We start from the raw sequence: 15,321 nt of genomic DNA on the forward strand, positions 1-15,321 counted from the left end.
GCCATTTTCCTGTGGACCGGAAGTCGCGGTCGGACAGTAAGATTGCGGCTTCCGGACTTGTGCACTTGGACCAGCGGCAGCAGACGGAGCGGACGGGCCGGAGGGAGCCGCGGCGGCAGGAGCAGGTAAGAGATTTCAATGTATGTTCGTGTTTGTGTACGTTTACTACTGTATGTAAACCTACTACACTGTGTGTTAGCTCAAAAAATGGCGACACACAGTGTAGGAGGTTACACCGTTCAAACCCCTCGTTTATCCCGGCACTAGCCAGGATAAAGGAGGGGGGGATGCTGAAAGCTCACTAGAGCGAGGGCTTTTTACCCAATTTTGCAATGCTGCAATTTTGGGAATAGCTCCATCTAGTGACCAGCAATGGGAAATATTATAAATTAGAATCTAATTTATAATATTTCCTGACTCGTGAAAAACACCCGGACTGCAATAGTCCTTGAGCACTGTGTTCCGTATTCTAATATGTTTCATGTAAGTATAAGAGCCCTGTATAGGTTTTCTAATCCCTGGATAGCTGCTATACTTCATTTTTCCTGCAGCAGGAAACAATACAACTCTGAAAATTAGTACAGCTAATGGGGGAGGGGGGCAGGCAGATATAATAGATGAACTGTATTTGGAGTTATAAATCTCTTATATAGATACCAAATAAGCATTTAAATTTGAAGATATTAAACTGACAGTAGTTGCAGTTACCCAAAAATAATATTCACATGAACTAGCATCAAGCTGCCTCGCGCTGATTGGTCAACATCCAAAGCAGGGAAGTTAAGCTCCACCCTGTTGGCTAACTACAGCAGATTAGCATAAAAGGAGCAAACACAACAGTGCGCCATATCACTGGAATGGGAGGTACTAGGAAAAAAAAAACAGGGCTGGGATCAGGGAGACGGCGCTATTCAGGTCGGTTAACCAGTTCAACTTATGACCTATTGAAAGGTCCTATTTAAGTGTTTGTCTTATGAAAACAACCCCTGTCCATATGCCATGCTCTAAGGGCATATGGAAGGAGAGCCTCCCTGGTGGATTCAGCCTACCGATGCAAACATGGTCAGCCATTGATATGAATGGCTGGCATGTAATGCTAAATTTCCCCTGCAGGGGTCAGATGCAGCATACAGATGATCATCAGGTTTAGAGAAGCCAGGCTGACTTCTATTTAAAAAGGAGTTTTCTTCGTGAGACAACCCCCTTTAACCCCTTAATGACCGGGCCTGAAAAGACCTTAATGACCAGCTCAATTTTCTGTTTTTGCCTCTCTGCGTTTCAGCAGCCATAACTTTTTTATTTTTTCATTGACGTGGCTGTATGAGGCCTTGTTTTATGCGAGAGAAATAGTATATTTTTTCCCCCACAGTTTGGGGGTAAAAAAAATTTTTTCACGCCGTGAATATAGGAAAAAGAGATTATCGGAATCTTTTTTTTGGTTTATTTTTTATCCCGTTCACGTTTCACGCTAAATAACCCATTCGATTAATTCTTCAGGTTATTACGGTCGTGTAGATACCTAATATGTGTAGGTTTTTTGTTATTATTTAGTGTAGGGGCAATAAAATGAATTTAATGCAAAATAAAGACTCTTTTTGGGACTTTTTTTAATTTATTTATTTTGTTTTGTTACTTTTTTTTTTTTTAATCCCATCAAGGGATAACTTTATTTGTAACTTAATTTTTTACTTGTAATGTATTAGCATACTCCTGTATGCTAATACATTACACTGTGTCACAATGACACAGGCTGCTGATCGGGCAGCACATAGTGTGCCTGAACAGCAGGCACATGTGACAGACAGCCCTGGGGTCCTTTGTAGGTCCCCAGTGCTGACTGCAGAGGGATTCCCCATTGTTTGATCGCATCACTGGAATCTCGGTGATGCGATCAAAGAGGGGAATTCCCTTTGATCTTGTCACGGACCGCGGTAATCAAAGAGTTAAACAGCTGGGTTCCGAATGTTTGCCGACCCCAGCTGTGTTCAGGAGGCTGCTCCAATATCAGGACCAGGCAATTTTTTATTTTTACAGTGTAAGTTTAGTGCAGTTTAAGTTGATTTCTGGTTGCTATGGGCAACAAGTCCAGTTTTTCCCTTGGACAGGTTCGGTACAATTGCCCCCCTTTTTTAGTTCTTCTAATTAAATTGCATATGGCAAAATGCTTCTCTTGTAGTGAAGTGTTAACATGTTGTGCTATGCAGAATTTAGGAAACCGTTGCATTCATCTCTTTCAGCCACTTTTTCTATCATTGTCTAAGCTGTGGAACAGCTTCCAAGATGAAATTGTATTGTTAAGTGTCCTTAGCAATATGACTGCAAATCTGCAACCGTTTCTGGGACTCCATGAAGAGCTCTTTCCTGCACATGTCGTCCAGCCACTTCTCAGTGATTTAACCGTGAAATCTGATGAAGAAAGGGTTAACGAAAGTACAGGTAACCTCCGAGGCTTTGTGGTTAATGTATTACTTGTTAATCCAAAAGTTTGAAGTGCAAAAATGGACGTTTTGTTTGTCTCATTGTCTTTTGCATCGGGTTCTCACATGTCATCCATGCCACTCAGTTTATTTCAGGGTAAAGCAGTGGTCCCCAATTATGTGACACAAAGGTGGCTTTCAGAAATTAAAAAAGTAGGACAGCACATGAGTAGCAATGTGAAAAAGAGACTTTAATGTGGCTCCAGTGTCATAGATAAGAAGCAACGTCCCAGATTTAGATGGTCTTTTATCAATCGTGTGGCGGAAATTAAACAGGAGCAACAGTCGTCTGGCGGACCATGACATTTTACTAGACTTGTAGGCTGTAACAGTACGGCCCAATATCTGACTGAGGATTATTTATTTGGCAAAACTAATAACCTGTATTTAGATCCTTTTATAAAATACTACACACACACTGGGAGAGATTTGTTAAAACTGGCGCAATGTAAAAGTGGAGGTGTTGCCCTTAGCAACCAATCAGATTGCTTCTTTCATTATAAAAAGAGCCTTTCTAAATTAAAGCTGGAATCTGATTGGTTGCTATAAGTAACTTCTTCCCTTTTCCTTTGCAACAGTTTTGATAGATCTCCCCCAATTGTTTACAAACCTAGTTCACTAATAAATATGATCATGGACTAGCTGTATTATTGCATTTATTTTCTCAGTGATTTCATTATATGTAGCCAGTAATGGTATTGCAGTATTGGTACCCCTCCACTAGAGGATCCGACACTCTGAGGGACACAGCAAGAGATGAGCTGAGCTCACTATTCGTCCCTGTTATAAGGTAATAACTTAAAGATGACCTGTCACCCGACCAAAAAACGGCAGCTAATAGTTCAGTTAGAATGCTGGCACCTCAAACGCTTTTTATTTTCCTTCTAGCACCCACCGTTCCTGAGATATTAGTGCCATTAGTTTTGGTGTCCGATATGCAAATGAGGCCTTTGACTGTCAAGTGGGCGGTTACCCCTTTGCAAGTGTGCAACGTTAACTGCCCACTTGACAGTCAAAGTCCTCATTTGCATATCGGGCACTAAAACTTATGGCACCAATATCTCAGGAAAGGTGGGGGCTAGAAGAAAAAAAAGCGGCAGAATCTGTGAGGCAGCCGGAAATCTAACTGAGGTGCATTTTTTTAGACGGTCCTCTTTAATGTATTCCGGTGTTGTTACTGCATACTGTCATACTTTACCCATTCCGCCTCGCTTACATGTTTCAGCAACGTCCTGACCTAAGCAGTACACTGGGGAAAATTGAATCAGTCTATGAGCTATTTATAATATTGTAATCATTTTTTCATGCACAAGACAGTCACCTTGTTTATCTTTTTCTTTTATTTAGAAATGCATGTAAATCCCTTAGATTTTCATACTCAAGAGTGGTATTTCCCAGAAACGACTGCAAATTATGATCAACTCCCGATTCAATACCATGGATTTTGTGGTTTCACAATTGCTACAAGAGATGGACTTCTCTTACCAGGTACAATATATGTGTCACTAGAACAACCCATGAAACATAACTGTATGACATTTTAGCACAGCTGATATGTGGTTATGTTACTACTCAATCAACTAATCAACCACAAGGGGGCAGTGCATGACACTGTGATTCTGTTTTTGATCGATTTCCTGTATCATACACTGCCCCTTTATGCCCTATGCTCCGGGCCGGCTCCAGGTTTATGTATGCCCTCTGTAGATAGCGACCCGCACACTCCCTTGTAGATAGTGCCTCACACAACCCCTTGTAGATAGCGCCCCACACACACCCTCCCTTGTAGATAGCGCAATTGGGGCTCTAGGAATGAAATACCCATCCAGGGGGTTCCCTGGCCAGGGATTCCGCTCTGGGGGGATTCTGCTCCTACGCAGGGGCTCCCTCTAGGAGCGGAATCCCCGGCAAGAGCCATGACTGCAGCGTAAAGCACCAGGGTAGTGGGCCCCCGGCACTTGCCCAGATTTACCGGGTGCTGACGCCGGCCCTGTCTATGCTCATTAGCATAACACCGTGTATTAGTTTGGCCCAGGAGGTTCCTATATTATAAATCAGCGGTGCACAACCTTTTCTGGATGGAGGGCCACATTGTCAGATTATATCATTCCCAAGGGACACTGTACTTAAAGGGGTATTCCCAAACTAGACATGTATTGCACATAGACAGTATATGGTATAAATATCTGATAGATGAGGATTCCACTTCTATCGATAGAAAAGATATCAGAGATAGGTGTTACGGAAACAGCAGAGCGTTTCACAGCTCCCATAAACTATATTGTAAATAGCCGCACGCATGCATAGCCACCTTTTCTTCTCTGTGCAGTGCTGAACCTATTAGACATTTATTGTATATCAATACTCCATAAATATCTTAGATTGAAATACCACTTTAAAGGAGCAATCTCTGGAAAATTGATGATCACGGTCTGCATTAGGCATAATATAAAAACAATTTTGCTTGGATTGCTCCTTGAGGTTGCCTAAAATAGAACTCCTACAGCACCAACCAAGTTCCACCCATAACACTGCCAGCCACAGTTCCTCCCATTAATAGGATGCAGCTATGGAAAGACAACTGTTTCTTTCTGAACTATCAGGACATAGATAAGCATGTCTGTATCCTAAAGGCAGGGGTCCGCACAGAAGAGCATCGCAGGCCGCACGCGTCCCCCATACTGCAGGTTGTGCACCCCTGTAAGCACTATGGGCAGGGCTTTCTTTACTGTTCTATTCAGTTTACTCTCTGATTGATTTATTTCATTATTTTGTGATGGAGGCAACTGCTGTAATTTTTTAACGAAAAGGAAGATGTGTCATTGTAATTACCAGGATTTAAAAAAAAATCTGTTCCGGAAGCCGCCTGTTTTTCAGGGCATTCTGCATTTTGGTTTTGTGTTTTTTTTGTGCAGTTTCCCTTCTCCATTGTGGTTTTGTTATAGATTTGCCACATTTTTCATTGTTGACTTCAGTGGAAAAACGGTGGCATTTAAAAAACAAATGTAAAACCACAGTACATACTGTACAACATAGATTTCCATAGAAGAACATTTTCCTAAAACGGTTTATCTCTGAAAAAAAAAAAAAAAAAAAGCAGCAACACAGATTTTCCATTTGTGCTAGCGGTGTGGGTTTCGGTTACACCACTACTGCTGCATGTAAATGTAGCTTTACACCCTACGCGTTTTGTACACTGTGTAAATGTATTACATGTAAAAGTGTTACAGTGTGGGGAACCACAGAATCGGATTGCGCTGTATGAATATAATAACCAGCATGAATTGCTATGTAAACCCTAAATTTCCACAATGTGACAGTTTATCATCAGTAGATTATCTGTACAATTCTAATCTACTGATGAGAATCTACTGATGAGAATCTACTGATGATCAGCTGCTTCATTCTGTTCCATTTAATCAGGGAACCCGGGCATTGGTATTCTAAAGCACAGAGAAAGATATTACGTTTTCAGCTCCAAGGAAGCTGCTTATATGTTTGCTCAGGATCCGGACCACCACGTCACCTTAATTGGAGAAAAAGCCAAACAGTGTGCAGAGCTGATCCAGTTATTGGAACTACACCAACAGTTTTCCTCCATCACGCCTTATTCTCAGGTGGGTAGAGTTTATATGCAGTAAATAGTACCTATGGGGTGATTATTGTTTCCAGTTTACATCTGTCATATTCTAATCAATAATAATGATAATCTTTATTTATATAGTGCCAACATATTACGCAGCACTTTACAATTCAGAGGGAACATGTACAGACAATATCAGATATTACGTATTGACAAAACTAATTAATAATTGAAACAAGAGGAGCGAGGACCCTGCTCGCAAGAGCTTACAATCTATAAAGAAATAAGGGAGACACAAAATGTAAAAAGTGCTTGTTAAGTACAATAGTCCAGCTTTTATAAACATGGGTTAGTACACGTAAGGCTGCATGAGCCGGTCACCAGCAGTATATGTGTATGACCGATATGAAGTGCATTAGGGTGGAAGGAGTGTGAGGGATACTGCTGAATAAAGGGGTCAGGTATAGACGAATATTGGTGTGAAAGGGAAAAGGGTCAATATATGGTATCTGGTAAGCTTGCCTAAAATTATGTGTTTTTAGGGCATGCTTAAAAGTTTACATATTGGTAGTCAATCGGATTGTCCTGGGTAGAGCATTCAAGAGAACTGGTGCAGCACGAGAAGACGGTAGTGGGAGGTTTTGAATTCTAAAGAATGTTAATCTTGGCAGAACGTAGAGTGCAAGTAGGGTGGTAGACATAGATGAGGGAGGAGATGTAAGGAGTTGAAGGGAATGGGCAACCAGTGCAGTGACTGGCACAGGGTAGAGTTACAGTAGTCAAAACGAGAGTGAATCAGAGCGACATGCAGAGTTTTGGCTGTCTCCACAGTAAAAAAAGGGGCAGATTCTGCAGATTTTTTTGAGGTGAAACTGACAGGAGCGTGTAAGTGATTGAATATAAGAAGTAAAGATCAGTCGAATATAACCCAAATATACCGGGCGTGCTGCCTGGGAGTTATGGTAGTGCCACACACTGAGATGGAGACATCAGGTTTAGGTAGGTCAGTAGGTGGTGGGAACACAAGGAGCTCAGTTTTAGAAAGATTTAGTTTCAGGAAGAGAGAGGACATGATGTTAGAGGCAACGGGCCTAATACTTACCTCCCGGTCTGCCAGCAACGGAAGCCTCCTATGCCCCACTCACCGGCGGGGCCTAAAAGGCTTCCGGTACCATCAGCAAGATGGCGCCGGCTCAGCATTCGGCTCAGAATCTGAGCTGGCGTCATCAGCAGTGGGTGTCTGCTGTATGTTACAGTGGACACCCCGATGTATCGTCAAGAACCGGAGCTAGCTCCGATTTCTGCCATTAATCCCTTCGATGCAGCGATCCAATGCGATCGCTGTATATCGGCAGCCTGCCGTGCGATGGCAAGGCTGCCAACTGCTACTATGGCAACAGGAAGCCTAACAATGGCCTCGTCTGCCATTACGGAAGCTGATTATCCCCCGACCGGAGCCTGATCGGCTTGCTGTCAGTGAATAACTGACAATTCTAATACATTGCACTACATAGGTAGTGCAATGTATTAGAACATCACTCAAACATTTGGACCTTCAAGTCCCCTAGTGGGACTAAAGAAAAGTCTAAAAATATGTGTAGAAAAAGTAAAAATAAAAGTTGTAAAAAATAAAATAAAAGTTTCAAGTAATAACAAACACAATCACCCTTTTTAGCTTATCAACTCCTTTAGTATTGTAAAAAAATAATAAAACCATACATATTTGGTAACGACCAGAACTATAAAAATATTATGTTATTTGTCCCTCGCAGTGAACGCTGTAAAAAACAACCTAAAAAATAATGCCAGAATTGGATTGGAATTGAAATAAAAAGTGATCAAAAAGTCGCATGTATCCAAAAATGGTACCTATAAAAACTATAACTCGTCTCGCAAAAAACAAGCCCTCATACAGCTCCGTCGACTAAAAAGTTATGGCTCTTACAGCTTGGCGACAGAAAAAATCCATTATTTTTACAAAAGTAATTTTATTGTATAAAAAAGTGTTATAAATTAGGTATCGCCAGAATCGTACTGACCCGCAGAATGAAGGTTACATGTAATTTATGACGCGTGGTGAACGCTGTATAAAAAAAACCTAAATAACTATGGCAGAATTGCTGTTTTTTGATTACCTTGCCTCCCAAAAAAAAGAAAACCAGTGATCAAAAAGTTGCATGTACCCCAAAATGGTACCAATAAAAACTACAGCTCGTCCCGCAAAAAACAGCCCTCATACCACTACGTCTATGAAAAAATAAAATTAGTTAAGGCTCCAATAAGTCAGAAAAGAAAAATATGCAGTTGTGCCCGAGGGGAACATTTCTTCTGTTTCAAGAGGCGATTTATCAAGGACCTAAAATTAGGGAACCAGGAAGGGGAGGGCCCAAACATATCTGCTGGAAGTGAGGGCGCCCGTATTATACCAGGACAACACTTCCCATCAAAATTCCTCAAACTGCAAAGGTGCGGAATGTGGACCAAAAGGGGGATAAGAAAGGACACTATTTATCAGTGCGACACCGTCCTGTGCAGAAAGGATTGTGTCACAGCGTAACAAATATTTATGGATTATTTTATTGTTTACCCCATTATTATACCACCTGACTATGCCCCTAATATACTCTGCCCAGCTTACATATGCCCAACATTATAAACTGAAATACCAGTAAAACTCCAAACAAAACTACTACCAAGCAAAATCCACGCTCCAAAAGCTAAATGCCGCACCTTCCCTTCTGAGCCCTACATCGTGCCCAAAGAGCTGTTTACTTCCACATATATGGCATCACCATACCTGGGAGAACCCTTTTAATAATTTTTGGGGTGTGTGTCTCCAAGCTGGGCACAACATATTTCCCACTGAAATGTCACATCTCGGCAAAAATCTTAATTTTTACTTTGCACCATCCGCAGCGCAATAATTTATGGAAAAGGCCTGTGGGGTGAAAATGCTCTCTACACCCCTTTAGTAAATGCATTGAGGGGTGTAGTTTCCAAAATGGGGTCACTTCTCAGGGATTTCTTTTATTGTTTCACATCTGAGCCTCTTCAATTGTGAACCAATACTTTGTAAATTGCCAAATTAGGCCTCAATTTCACATGGTACTCTCTCACTCCTGAGCCCTGTCGATAGTCCAGGCAAAAGATTAGGGACACGTAGTGTGTTTCTAAAACCGGGAAACACAGCATAATAATTAGAGAGCTGTCTTGTTATGGTGGCACAAGCTGGGCACCACATATTGGCATATCTATGGAAAAAATAAAATTTTCACTCTGCAACATCGATTGCACACTAATTTCTGCAAAACACCTGCAGGGTTAAAGTGCTCGCTACATCGAGCAAATTTTGCCAGTAACATAAAGTCCAATGTGTCCCGAGAAAACAATCTCAGAATCACTTGGATAGGTGAAAGCATTCCGACGTTATTACGACATAAAGTAAAACCTGTCAGATTTGAAAAATGGGGCTCTGTCAGGAAGGTCAAAAGTGGCCAAAGCGGGAAGGGGTTAATGCTCTAGTTGTATTGTGTCGCCACTATATTTCAGGTTTTCCTTGGTTTTTTTTTCAAGTATTTTTCACATAGGTTACAACAAGGATATGTATGTGTCACTACACAAGCTTTACAGTCTAGAGGAATGACACATATGCTGATTAATGACCAGATTATGCTGCGCCTTTCTCTTTACATATCAGATTAGATGGAAATTGACCGTCCAAGCCTCCAGATAAAAATATACATTTTAACGTTAAACTATTTTAATCCACAATCCTCAACGAAACATAACAATCTTGTGTGCGAGCCTTTATCTGAATCTCATTGGTGGGACTGGCCAGTAGGATTTCTGACCAATATAATTAAAGACCAATTCCACCACAAAAATGACCTTTACCTAATAAAACCCCTCGCTCTATGCATATTACCACTTGATTACATTACATCTTTTAGTTCAAGCATACGTCCTTTAACCGGTTCAGGACCGGGCTATTTTGTGCCTTCAGGACCAGACACCGTTTAGCCATTTTTAGCACGTGTTAGTTAACACCTTCACGCACCATGACGTAAATGCACGTCATGGTGCAGGGGGAGAAGAATACACTTTACGATGTGGGTGTCAGCTGTGTATTACAGCTGACACCCTGGCCGTTTAACCCCTCTAAAAATGCTGCTATCAATCACGACATCTGAGGCGTTGTAGAGAGGTAGGCAGCCCCCTCTCACAGCTCATCGGCGCCCCCACAATGCGATTGTGGGGTGACGATGGTTGTCATAGCAGCCCAGGGGCCTAATAAAGGCACGAAGGACTGCCTTCACTCTGCCTCTGTTAAGCCCTGCCTGTAAAAATGACAATATACTGCAATACGCTAGTATTGTACCAACGATCGAAAGATGGTAAGGGGACTAATAGAATGTGCAAAAAAAAAAAAGTTGAATAAAGTTTTTAGTAGTGAAAAAAAATAATTGAAAAAAATATGAAAGTTCAAAAAAAACGGTTTTCCCATTTGTCCTCTGAAGTAATGTAAAAAATAAACAAAATTTGGTATCGCTGCGTTCATAAAAGTCCGAACTATTAGAATATAGCATTATTTAATGCGCACGGTGCACACCGTAAAAAGAAAACAAAAAAAATAAATCACTGTTTTTTGGTCAACTTAGCAGTGAAAAAAATGTTACGAAAAGTCGTATGAACCGAAAAAATAAAGTTATGGCTTTCAGAATATGAAAAAAAACCACATTTTTTTTTTTTCTCCTAACAAGTAGTTTTTTCTTTGTAAAAGGAGTAAAACATTGAAAATCTATATAAATTTGATATCACCGTAATCGTATTGACCCGCAGAATAAAGTAAGTTTGTCGTTTTTACTGCACGATGAAAGACATAAAAAAGAAACCCAAAAGATAAGAGAGGAATCAGTTTTTTTCCATTTCCACCCCACATAGAATTTTTTTTTCAATTTCCCAGTACATTATATGGCACTTTAAATGGTGCCAAATGCGGGGAGTGTAAAACGAAGATAAAATAAAAAAAAAGGCTTAAGGGGGTTAAACGGCTATTACTTTTTTATTTGTTGGGCTTGCGACGTGAATGTTGTGACTTTTTTTATAGACAATGCAGGTTTATTTTTTTTATAATTTTTACACACATCCTTTTTGCTATTTTAGAATTTTCAGGCTTATAGTTTGAATATAATAAAAAAATATATGCGGTTTTACTTTTCAGCCATTTTTTTCTGTTAATATAGTTTTACACTAAATAGACCTTTTATTTGTGATTGTCGTACCGTCAATTTTGATATATTACATGTCTATATTAAGGTAATTGGGTCAGGATTAGCGTTACTAAAATGATTGGCGTGGGGAACGTTTATTTTGGGATGGGTATTTTATGTGTATTTATTATTTAGTTTATTTGCACTTTATTTACTTTTATTTTTTTATTATTATGGTCTGTCCCTCATAGGTCAGAAAAGACCTTTGGGGGACTTTATTTTTTTTTTTCTTTTACTCCGTGTTTTCCCACTTTAACTGGGGCTGCTTCAGGGGAAATCAGCCCTCTTAGGCCGAATTCAGACGACCGTAGTATACGTCCGTGTGACAGCCGTTTAAACAACAGACGTCACACGGACGCACGGATTTCAATGGGGCCGTTCACAAGGCCGTTGTTTCAACGGACCGTGTTAAGGGTCCGTTGAAAAAAAGAACATGTCCTATTTTCTTCCGTTTTCACTGATCCCTTGATAGACTCAAATCTATGGGGTTACGGGACCTGCACGGGTGCAGCTCGGACGTGAAAAACTGCAGTTTTTTACGACTAAGTTTGCACTCGTTCGTGTGAATCTGGCTTTATAGTGACTACTGTCACTAATAGACATTCAGCTGCCTGATCGTCCTGGCAACCAGCTAAAACCCGTACCGTAGATACACTATGACGTGAGTTTTAAGAACCGCCGGCCGTTTATATACAGCCGGCAGTCGGGAACCAGTTTAACTTTGCTTCAGACTTCCTCTTTGTCCTAAGTGATTTATTGTCTGTGACCACGATAGTCAGGTCTGTTTGGAGACTAGATTCCTAAAGGATGTCATTTGCTTGGCGGATGCAGATAGGAGGACATCACCTGCAACAAAAAAGAATCACACAGGAAAATGACTGCAATCAAGTCAAATGTTGTTTTTTAACTAAATTGAGGCTTTAAAGGGGGGATTCCCATTTAATCTATGCTAGATGTGGGTCCCATCTCTGGAACTCGATAGCTACGGAAACCGCGTAGCTCGCTGCTTAGCTATGCTGTTTCTATAACTCCCTCAGGGACAAGCACCTGTCTCTAGAACAAGGCCCCCTGACCCGTCTTACCTTCTGTTGCTGTTCTCCGGGCCACTTAGTAGCCTCAGAGTTCTGGAAGCAGCACAGCTTGCTGTGCTACGCTGTTTCCATGGCTTCCATTTACTTTTATGAGGGTTCTGGAAACAGCGTAGCAAAACGCGCTTGGCTGTTTCTGTAAGACCTGGCCACCTCGTAAGCCAGTGTCCGTAGCCTAGCAACATCAACAGAAGGTAGGACGGGGGTCAGAGGGCAATGTTCTAGAGATAGGTGCGGGTGCCAGAGGTGGGACGCGCAACTTTCAGACATTTATGGCATATCCACAAATGCAGAGATGGGACCCTTTGCGTCTTGTTCACACAGTGCAGATTTGATGCAGGTTTTATTTATTTTTTTAAGCCAAAGCCAGAATTGGATCCAGGAGAGAGGACACTTTAAAGCCTTCCTTTTATATTTTTCTTTTTAGGGTCCGTTCCTGCTTTTGGCGTTAAAAAAAATACATGCAAAATCTGCATTAAATCTGTACTGTGTGGACAAAGCCTTAAGGTTTATATATACATAATGGTAATTCAGTGATCTAAGAACAAGTGGTTGGAATTCAAAGGGTGGGTCTCATGCACACAGTCTTTTCTAAGAAACAGTGTAAGGCTGGATTCACACGAGGTCATTACGTCCGTAATTGACGGACGTATTTCGGCCGCAAGTCCTGGACCGAACACAGTGCAGGGAGCCGGGCTCCTAGCATCATACTTATGTACGACGCTAGGAGTCCCTGCCTCTCTGCAGGACAACTGTCCCGTACTGTAATCATGTTTTCAGTACGGGACAGTAGTTCCACGGAGAGGCAGGGACTCCTAGCATCGTACATAAGTATGATGCTAGGAACTCTGATGCTATGATGCTAGGAACTCTGAACTGAGTTCGGTCCGGAACTTGCGGCCAAAATACGTCCGCCAATTACGAACGTAATGACCTCGTGTGAATCCAGCCTAAGTGTTTTCTAATCATATTCTAACTTTTATTTTAAAACTTGCTTTGCAATCTCTGGTCATGATGGACAACACTTCCACTTATTCGATTTTCATTCATGAGACCAGGTGACTATAGAGAGCAGATTTGTATATGTTACAGTTGTAATTACATAGTAAGACTCCAAATAGTTGTCACCTGTCGGTAAAGCTGTTTTGCATAGAAGTACTAGTATTATACCATGTAAATGTTATTTTCCTACTAGGCCCACGATGCTGAAAAACTACTGATGAAACCAATCACTAAATGCAATAGCAGCACACAAACAGATACACACATTCTGGAAACCAACATTGTGAAGTCATACGAGTGGAATGAATGGGAACTACGAAGAAAAGCAATTAAACTGGTGTGTAAATACATTGTCTGAAAATGTCGCTGTAAAATAATAAAATTGGGTTTAGACAAACATATAGTCCCAATGTCTGAAAATGTATGCCATACAGTGGCATATGTTGCTCATTGTCTACCATTGTAAAAAAAACAAAACAATGTCCTAGCCCATGTATTGAAAAGCATAGTCGACTACGCTTTTTAATAAGGTAAGGAAAAAAAATATACTTGCCCCGACTGATGCCAAAAGAAAACCCTTGCTATTCGTCAAGCCTATTATAGGCTATGGGTACGTTTGATGTATACGCCAGTGTGATTATATCCGCATGAAATCAGATTGTGCGTGAGAGGATGAATAGAAATGATAGCTAAAAATAAAAACGGTAAAAATACCGGTGGAAGGAGGGTGGACCATAAAAAAAAGTTATGTGATCAGTATATTGATTTATATAAATGCTCTCATATTAATTGTTTTTCTCTTACAGGCAAATTTGCGTCACAAAGTGACTCATTCAATGCAAACATATGGCAGCCACATGAGGCGAGAGAATTTCAGTCAGGTGTATCTACCAAGACAAGCGGGCACGCAAACAAAACGGGACAGCACCAGCAATGTGCCAAAGCCACAGGTCTTTCTGTCGGGGCTTCGTGGTTGTGCGTTATCGAAACCCACAAACATGGTTAAAGTGAATCTTACAAGAGATGTGGAGGAATCTTAATGTCATGTTATATAGTATACACATTCTACCACCACGTTTTGTAGTCCGCTCACGTTTTACAAGCATATCCAAAATTGTTGTGATTTAGGGCCTGTTCACATTTGCGCTGGAGGCTTTGTTTGGGGCCTCCGTTGCAGATCCGGCTGAAAATACGCTATTGTTTCCAGTTAAATCACGGACACCCTGACGGAAACACGACGGAACCCATTAAAGTCAATAGGTTATTTTGGTCGCCGGTGGTGTCCGTCGTACAACAGAATCGGCACTTCCAGTATTTTGTTGTTCTGCTGCTCTAACGGGGCTGAACAGTGGAAATACCAAAGCAAATGTGAACAGGACCTTACTGAATTGTTCTGCTGCCATGATTTTTTGCACTCTAGATAAAAAAAAAAGTACAAAATAAAGCCTATAATCTAATATAATATACAACCTGATTTATATGTACACACTATACGAAACACTATAATCACTGGCTATTTAGTCTTGGACAATTCTGGTTAAGGGTGGTAAGAAAATTACTTCCTAAGGGGGGATTCACACGAACGTGTATTGGGTCCGTGCAGGCCGCGTGGTTTTCACGCGCCACGCACAGACCAATACAAGTCTATGGGGCAGTACAGACAGTCCGTGCTTTTTGCGCAGCGTTTGTCCGCTGCGCAAAAAGCGCGACATGCTCAATATCTTCGCGTATTTCGCGCATCACGCACCCATTGAAGTCAATGGGTGCGTGAAAACCACGCAGGTCGCACGGAAGCACTTCCGTGCGAACCGACTGAAAGCGCACCAGCTGTCAAAAGGATGAATGTAAACAGAAAAGCACCACGTGCTTTTCTGTTTCCAAACATCCAAACGGAGTGTCTT

At 41.2% G+C, this 15,321-nt stretch overlaps 1 protein-coding gene across 1 annotated transcript in view; it reads left to right on the forward strand.

Moving 5' to 3' along the window:
• CFAP206 (cilia and flagella associated protein 206) overlaps positions 1-14,865 on the forward strand; it is a 31,262-nt gene extending 16,397 nt beyond the window's left edge. The window contains exons 9-13 of the mRNA XM_075862124.1: positions 2,238-2,436; positions 3,825-3,965; positions 5,901-6,094; positions 13,614-13,757; positions 14,227-14,865. Of these exons, the coding sequence (XP_075718239.1) occupies positions 2,238-2,436; positions 3,825-3,965; positions 5,901-6,094; positions 13,614-13,757; positions 14,227-14,460 (912 nt within the window). The 3' untranslated portion in view covers positions 14,461-14,865. The remainder of the gene's footprint in view (positions 1-2,237; positions 2,437-3,824; positions 3,966-5,900; positions 6,095-13,613; positions 13,758-14,226) is intronic.
• The last annotated feature ends 456 nt before the right edge of the window (positions 14,866-15,321 follow it).

This window comes from Rhinoderma darwinii, chromosome 4 (assembly GCF_050947455.1).
Source record: "Rhinoderma darwinii isolate aRhiDar2 chromosome 4, aRhiDar2.hap1, whole genome shotgun sequence".
NCBI lineage: Eukaryota > Metazoa > Chordata > Amphibia > Anura > Rhinodermatidae > Rhinoderma > Rhinoderma darwinii.